This window comes from Biomphalaria glabrata, chromosome 10 (assembly GCF_947242115.1).
Source record: "Biomphalaria glabrata chromosome 10, xgBioGlab47.1, whole genome shotgun sequence".
In the NCBI taxonomy this organism is placed as follows: domain Eukaryota; kingdom Metazoa; phylum Mollusca; class Gastropoda; family Planorbidae; genus Biomphalaria; species Biomphalaria glabrata.
In genome coordinates this window covers 29,888,043-29,896,772 of record NC_074720.1, presented here as the reverse complement: position 1 = coordinate 29,896,772, position 8,730 = coordinate 29,888,043, and the positions used below count along the sequence as shown (strand labels likewise).

Here is an 8,730-nt window from a genome sequence, read left to right as displayed (position 1 = left end):
TTTATGTAAATTAAAAATAGTAGTGGACCTAAGCCTGTTCCTTGAGGTTCACCTGAGTTTATTGTTATTGGTGTTGATTTAAAGCCATTTTATTATTACATTTTTTTCTTTCCCTATCAGAAAATTCTTAATCCACTGATGCAATTGACCATCAAAGCCAAAATACTTTAATTTTTGAAGCAAACTATGGTGGTGAACTTTGTCAAAAACCTTGGAAAAATCTAATAAGATAGCATCTATTTGCTCACTATTTAATAATAATAATAATCTTTATTATCCATAGGGAAGTTTGTCTTACAATTTGTGCATTACACACAAAAAACATTATAACTATAGAACAGCAAAATATGCATTCATACTAGACTCATTCATAATTTACATGCGAAAGTTCATATCAGTTTCTATTTAATGATTTGATTGCCAGGGGAACAAAAGAGAGTTTGTGTCTGTTTGTCTTTGCTATCGGTGTCTTTTATCTTTTTTGTGATGGTAAAATTTTAAAATCCTGACTCAAAGTGTGATTTTTTATTCCTAGAATATTTTTACCTTTTTATAAATGTTTGTCTCAAACAGTTGCTCAAATGGGGTTTGGTTTTTGTAAGTATATAGGCTACATATGTTTATAATACTTTTACAATTTTTAAATACGTGTCGTGTTTTTATGGTGCTGCTTTTCTATCTATTATTCATTCGTTTTTAAGAAATTTGTAAAAGTATTTTTTTGTTTGTTAATTGTTCCTATTTAGCTAGCTTTGTATTAATTATATTCTTAGAACTGAATAGCATGAGTTTGGTTTTGGATCAAGAGTTAATTTAAAACAATGTTCGACATCTTTTGTGTTTTTACTCTAGATAGTACATGAGCAAATTAATATTGTATCGGTTGGCTCAGTCAGTCTATATCACTGTTATGAAACTTTTCTTTCCCATGCATTTATTGGAAATTCAATCAATATTTTCTTTTGAAATGTAGTTAGCGCACTTTATAGAACTATTAATTTCATAGGTGCATTAAGTATGTGTTAATTGTGACAGCTATGTCTATGATTGTGTTTGAATAATCAAAGTCTCTGAAAGTCGCATTGAGAATATTTTGAAGCTAATGTTTAAATGATGGATGTGATTTATATTCAATTCGTGGCTTCCATTATCTACTTCATACTCTTAGCACGCGGCAAAGGTAAAGCAATAATTAAGTCTAGCCCCTGCAAGAAGAATGAATTCAAATTCAAGTTAGAACTAGATCTAGATCTAGTAGATCTAGACTAGTCGAGAGTCTAGATCTAGACTAGATCTCATTTTTTCCCCGATCTAAATCTAGGTAATCTAAATCAGGAACATGTTCAAGATAAGCTATATCAAGAACAAGTTCTAGATGAGCAAGACCAAGAAGTAGATCTAGATACGCTAGATCAAGAACTAGATCTACTCTAGATGAGCTAGATGAAGAAAAAGTTCTAGATAAGCTTGATCAAGTGCTAGATCTAGAGAAGCTATATCAAGTACAAGTTCTAGATAATTGATCAAGTACTTCTAGATAAGCTTGATCAAGCACAAGATCTAGATAAGCTTGATCAAGAATTAAAACTCGCTCTATGGCTGAGACATAAACCTCAATTAAATCTGATCCTGAAGCACTTGCGGATACAGAGTTTTGGAGTGGGAAATGCTTCTATTTTCATAAGTACTTAACATGGCACACTTGTTGGTATTGTTGCCTCAGGAGGTTGAGTAGGCTTTAACCCTCGAGTTCGAATTGAAGTCGTTCACCTTCCCCCCCCCCCCTTTTTTAAACTGGTGTAGAAAAGTGATAGGATCATATCGTAATAAAAAGCGCTATTAGGTTTGTGCAAAATGTCCGTCTATCCGTCTGTCACACTCAGATCTCGAAATCTAGAAGAAAAATGAAAAATATTATTTCACCATGCGATGCGGCTTGAAAAGTTTAGGTGCAACGGCTACTTTTGGTTTTCTAAAAGCAAACCGTTAAATTTATAAAATTAATTATGCAAGCGATTTTTTCATAAAAATACACCAATTCTAAAACAATTACATTCATGTAAGGGCGGTAATGTTACAATATGTTAACAAAGAAAGACAATTTTTTGTGTATTTTCAGTATCACTAAATCAAAAATATGTATAAAAAGTACAAGAAATGTTCACTACAAATATAAATATTAGTTAAAGGTGTTTTTTCTGGTCAACTAGCTGCTAAAATTAAAAGAAAACATTTAAATTTGTTTATAAAGGCTTAGAATGCACTTTGTTTGTAAATATCACGCACATTTTTAAAAAAGGACTTTTTATGCAGCGACTTTCTTGCAGTAGCGTGACTAGCAGCGGTAAGAAGTGGTACTAAGCGGTTCTTAATAGTTAATGAAATATAAGTCAGTATAGAGATTTTCATTTAGCATTTATATGCAATTTACTCTAAAAAAAAACAGAACAACATATTACACAAGTACACAATCAAAATCACAATTTAGTGTTGCATTCAGAAGTACCATTTAAATAGATTGATTACCTAGATGTTTCTAGATTATGTATCTAAAAATTGCAAATAATAATTATGAGACGAGACTACTCTTATTTTGTATGTTGAATTACTAGATCTAGATCTAAAAATGAAATTATACGTTACATAGGTTAGGGTTGAAAAACACAACAACTTTACTTCTTTTAACTACTTTACAAAACAAGGCCTTGATCCAACTTTCTAAACAATTTTCACGACATTTTTGAAGTGTTAAAAAATCTTTTATGTCCAGTCTAGATATAGTATATATAAGTCTATGGTTGTAACTGTCCAATGATGCTTCTATAAAATCTTTCAGGAACTGACGAAATTGTGAATCAAGAGGAAGTGGATTTATCCAGAGGTATTGTGCACAATGTATCTATAAACATTCTCTAACTCTCATTACTCTACGTATAATAAAATGCGGTGGCGTATTACGCAAAATGCAGGGGCCCCTAAGGAGGTCAAGCCCTCTGGGCCCCTAAATGATGGCAAATTCCTGGCTAAGCCCCTGATCAAATGCTTTGGATGTTGTTATTAATAATATTCGTTTTTTTGTTTTTTTTTTAAATTTTCCTGAATAAAAATTAAAATAAATTTGGATTTACTTTCTGTAAGTATTTGTACTCGTGCAATAATACAATGCCTCTTCTACCTTGGTTACCCTCTCTAATGCAAATGAAAGCTATGTTACGTACATGATAGCACGCAATTGATGCAACTCTCTCTCTCTCTCTCTCTCTCTCTCTCTCTCAATAGAATACAGAGGTCAGAGCAACATGGGGAATAGGTTCCTACTGACCTTTCCCACCTCATTGACAACCAGCACCACCCTGCTCTTTGTGACTCCGCTGACAGAGTTGAACGTGAGTTGCCAGTTTTATTTCTTGAAATGTGACTTCATCTAATATGTAACTTTATATGTGACTTTATCTATATTTGACTTTATCTATATATCACTTTATTTGACTTTATCTACATGTGACTTTATCTACATGTGACTTTATCAACATGTGACTTTATCTATATATCACTTTATTTGACTTTATCTACATGTGACTTTATATACATGTGACTTTATCAACATGTGACTTTATCTATATATCACTTTATGTGACTTTCTCTACATGTGACTTTATCTATATGTGACTTTATCTATTTGTGACTTTATCTACATGTGACTTTATCAACATGTGCCTTTATCTATATGTGACTTTATCTATTTGTGACTTTATCTACATGTGACTTTATCTACATGTGTCTTTATCTATATGTGACTTTATCTATTTGTGACTTTATCTACATATGACTTTATCTATATGTAACTTTTTCTTTATGTCACTTTATCTATATTTGAGGGTATTGGAAGACTATCTATGACTTTATCTATACTTACCTTTATCTATAATATATATATATATATATATGAGGAAGTATTTTGTGTTTTATTTGTTTTTGCATAATGCACTAGATATCACTGCAGACAGTTGGCTACGATGAAATCTCTAGTCTCAATGTGAACATGACGATCGGAAGAAATAGAAGAGTCAATTATACAATAGACACCAAATATAAGTATGTGCAGCAGATATAAATATAGATAAAGTGTGTGATCCAGAGAAGGAGAGACAGACAGAATGGTTTGATGGATGAATAGATGGGTGGATGGATAATTACATGAATAGTCAGACAAACCGACAGAAGACAGACAGACAGACAGACAGACAGACAGATAGATAGATAGATAGATAGATAGATAGATAGATAGATAGATAGATAGATAGATAGATAGATAGATTTGAACGCCTGCTATTATCTACGTAGTGCTAAATGATATAGATAAGTCTTCTGATAAGTATTAGTAAAGGTCATGCCATAGAATCGTTTAAGATTAAATCTTTTTTTATTGATTGCGAATACCTACTACTGACTTGACTGTCTTCCCTTTACCTACTACTAGCTTGACTGTCTTCACTTTACCTACTACTAACTTGACTGTCTTCACTTTACCTACTACTAACTTGACTGTCTTCACTTTACCTACTACTAACTTGACTGTCTTCACTTTACCTACTACTAACTTGACTGTCTTCACTTTACCCACTACTAACTTGACTGTCTTCACTTTACCTACTACTAACTTGACTGTCTTCACTTTACCTACTACTAACTTGACTGTCTTCACTTTACCTACTACTAACTTGACTGCAGGGGCGGACTGGCTATAAGGGCATTCGGGCAAATGCCCGGTGGGCCGGTACCCAAATAGGCCGGTAGGACCACTGTAATCATCTTCTTTTTTGAAGTCACGTCTGTATTTGATAAGATAAGGGCGCAGGTGTGAAATTATTAAAGGTTTTATTGAAACCGCTTATAAAAGAGGCCTTCTGAGCGACGTAGTTTAAACAAATATTATACAGACTCTACTAGGGCCTACTAGATCTAGTAGGCTTCAACCTTTTAGGGCCTACACACTTAGCGATTAAAAGGCAACATAAGGTCTACCGGTATATTCCTTATAAGGACATAGTGTTCACTGTAGGCATGTGTACAGCTATCTCTACATTATCAAACTTAACATAATGATCTAACGAGGACAGGTAGACCTAGAACTGGATGTCCATCATATAATATACAATTTATGGGCCGGATGGTATAGAAATGCCCGGGCCGATGATGACACCCAGTCCGACCCTGCTTGACTGTCGTCACTTTACCTACTACTAATGTTTCTGACTTGACTAACTGATATTTCGTTCTCCCTTACCCCCATACTTCCGGTCACCTGATAACTAATGTTCATGTTGACAAGCTCTAGATTCCACAAATTCCCATGAAATATAACAAAGTACATTAACATTACTTTTTTCTTTTCTGTAACAAAAAATGAATATATAGGGAAAACATTTTTGAAATGGACCAATACCTTCTAGTTTCAGATTAGGAAATGGACTGAAGTGGACATTTCATTTAAAGTCAGACAATATCTTCAGTGTCTCTGCCATGTTATATGACGAAACGAATTTAGCGACTTTTATTGCTCTGCCAATAGTTAATTGGGGAAAGGAATACTTTGTATACACCCTGAAGTAAGTATACACTCTGGGCTAAGTTTATAAATAAGAGTAACCACATAAGCAGTCTAACAAGCGATATTTGGATTGCATAACCTACAAGGGGTGTTGAGATTGCGTGTCCTACAAGGGGTGTTGAGATTACGTGTCCTACAAGGGGTGTTGAGATTGCATCCCTACAAGGGGTGTTGAGATTGCATGCCCTACAAGGGGTGTTGAGATTGCATGCCCTACAAGGGGTGTTGATATTGCGTGTCCTACAAGGGGTGTTGAGATTGCGTGTCCTACAAGGGGTGTTGAGATTGCATGCCCTACAAGGGGTGTTGAGATTGCGTGTCCTACAAGGGGTGTTGAGATTGCATGTCCTACAAGGGGTGTTGAGATTGCATGCCCTACAAGGGGTGTTGAGATTGCGTGTCCTACAAGGGGTGTTGAGATTGCGTGTCCTACAAGGGGTGTTGAGATTGCATGCCCTACAAGGGGTGTTGAGATTGCGTGTCCTACAAGGGGTGTTGAGATTGCATGTCCTACAAGGGGTGTTGAGATTGCATGCCCTACAAGGGGTGTTGAGATTGCGTGTCCTACAAGGGGTGTTGAGATTGCATGTCCTACAAGGGGTGTTGAGATTGCATGCCCTACAAGGGGTGTTGAGATTGCGTGTCCTACAAGGGGTGTTGAGATTGCGTGTCCTACAAGGGGTGTTGAGATTGCATGCCCTACAAGGGGTGTTGAGATTGCGTGTCCTACAAGGGGTGTTGAGATTGCATGTCCTACAAGGGGTGTTGAGATTGCATGCCCTACAAGGGGTGTTGAGATTGCGTGTCCTACAAGGGGTGTTGAGATTGCATGTCCTACAAGGGGTGTTGAGATTGCATGCCCTACAAGGGGTGTTGAGATTGCGTGTCCTACAAGGGGTGTTGAGATTGCGTGTCCTACAAGGGGTGTTGAGATTGCATGCCCTACAAGGGGTGTTGAGATTGCGTGTCCTACAAGGGGTGTTGAGATTGCATGTCCTACAAGGGGTGTTGAGATTGCATGCCCTACAAGGGGTGTTGAGATTGCGTGTCCTACAAGGGGTGTTGAGATTGCATGTCCTACAAGGGGTGTTGAGATTGCATGTCCTACAAGGGGTGTTGAGATTGCATGCCCTACAAGGGGTGTTGAGATTGCGTGTCCTACAAGGGGTGTTGAGATTGCATGTCCTACAAGGGGTGTTGAGATTGCATGCCCTACAAGGGGTGTTGAGATTGCGTGTCCTACAAGGGGTGTTGAGATTGCGTGTCCTACAAGGGGTGTTGAGATTGCATGCCCTACAAGGGGTGTTGAGATTGCGTGTCCTACAAGGGGTGTTGAGATTGCATGTCCTACAAGGGGTGTTGAGATTGCATGCCCTACAAGGGGTGTTGAGATTGCGTGTCCTACAAGGGGTGTTGAGATTGCATGTCCTACAAGGGGTGTTGAGATTGCATGCCCTACAAGGGGTGTTGAGATTGCATGTCCTATAATCGATTTTGGATTGCATGTCATACAAGGAGAGTCAATATTGCATGTCCTACAAGAGGTGTTTGGCTCACTATCCTAATAGCGGAGTTTGGATTATCAGTCCTAAAAGGGCAGTTTCATATACCTGTCATAAATTATAATGTTAATTACTTTACATCATTAGTCATGTAAGACATTCCATTTCATATAGCTTACAGTTAACATCTAGATCAAACTCACAGGACTTACCTTAACTTTACCTATCCCTTAGAAAAAGCCGAGGAGTTCTTTTCCGAAGAACAGGTTGGCTTCAAAGCAAGCAGAATCACTGTTGAACCATTACTTAACATTCAGACTGTTTAATGAAAAATGCCTTCAACACCAAAAGAAACTTCGAAGATTGAGAAACACTCCCTCTAATTATAATATAGATCACTTTTTGTTTTTCTCTGATACACACACACATACCCCCCCCCCCCCGCGCAACACACACGAAAGAAAGCTCTGGATCCGGTAGTGTATCCACCAAGACCTTAGTTTCACTTCGTCATAACAAACTGAATCCACTTTTTGAACTGGACAACTTCTGATTTCTTTTTTTTTGTAGTCGAAGTCCGTTCATTGAAATTATGGCGGGCTACAAATCGAGTTCTGTGAGTGTGCTCTTTCGGATTGCCTTTGAAAGTCAGTACAATTTTACACATGCCGGTCAAAACTATTTGGACAGCAGCACCTTTTCTGTGTCCCTTGCAAGGTAAGTGCAGTTTCAATTTTGACATGTGTTACCGGCAAGGTGTGAAATCCGGCATTCTATAGAATTTCTAGGCATTTTATACAATGCATGAAACTTCTAGGCAAAGTAAGAAATGACTTATCCATTTCCTACTTTGCCTAGAATGCCTAGGCATGGTATGGAATAACTACAACTGTTTTAGGCAAAGTGTTAAATGACGATTTAAAGTATTTAAATAATAATATACCATTTCTCGGAATAATATTTCTATGCGACAGTAACCTGAATAATTTAGCCTTGCTCTTTAAACTGTGGAGTATGTTTAATTGTGATTGTCAAAGTGTGCATGCTTAGTACAATTTAACATTGTATTTGTACTAACTAAAAAGTTAATAGACTGGGGGGGGTTATTTTGGGATCTTTGGGCGCCTCTGAGCTCACCCGTTGTGCTGGCCACATGATACCCTCGTTAACCTTTGGCCACAAGAATAGAGGACCTTTACATCATCTGCCCAATAGATCGCAAGGTCTAAAAGGGGAACTTTATCTTTTTTTTAAAAAAAGTTAACACAAAAGATAGTTTTGTTTAAAAGGCTAATTGAGCGACTAATTGAGTCAAGTCAAATACGACTACTAAGAAGCAACCACTTGACTAGATATTGATAAAGCTGATAAAAAGTTTTAATTGTGATCTTGGAAAACATAAGTCATTATATTAATCGAGTGCAAGGCTTCAGTGCAAGTCTTTTTATTTTTGTTCTGAAACATTGACCTATTTTGTCATTGAAAACAAAAAGTGCTTGTACTCGTGTATAATAGACTCGTCATAACATTGTACTTTAAAATCCACTCAGTGGGCTGTTTGATAAAACTTAAATGTTGCTTACCAATAATTATAATAAGGTATTTACTTATTTAAAT

The 8,730-nt window shown here is 36.6% G+C and overlaps 1 protein-coding gene across 1 annotated transcript in view; it reads left to right on the top strand.

Moving 5' to 3' along the window:
* The first annotated feature begins 1,025 nt into the window (after positions 1-1,025).
* Positions 1,026-8,730, top strand: part of LOC106075186 (uncharacterized) — a 65,604-nt gene continuing 57,899 nt past the window's right edge. Inside the window, exons 1-6 of the mRNA XM_056045069.1 lie at positions 1,026-1,180; positions 2,837-2,881; positions 3,280-3,386; positions 3,992-4,095; positions 5,454-5,609; positions 7,684-7,830. Of these exons, the coding sequence (XP_055901044.1) occupies positions 1,111-1,180; positions 2,837-2,881; positions 3,280-3,386; positions 3,992-4,095; positions 5,454-5,609; positions 7,684-7,830 (629 nt within the window). The 5' untranslated portion in view covers positions 1,026-1,110. The remainder of the gene's footprint in view (positions 1,181-2,836; positions 2,882-3,279; positions 3,387-3,991; positions 4,096-5,453; positions 5,610-7,683; positions 7,831-8,730) is intronic.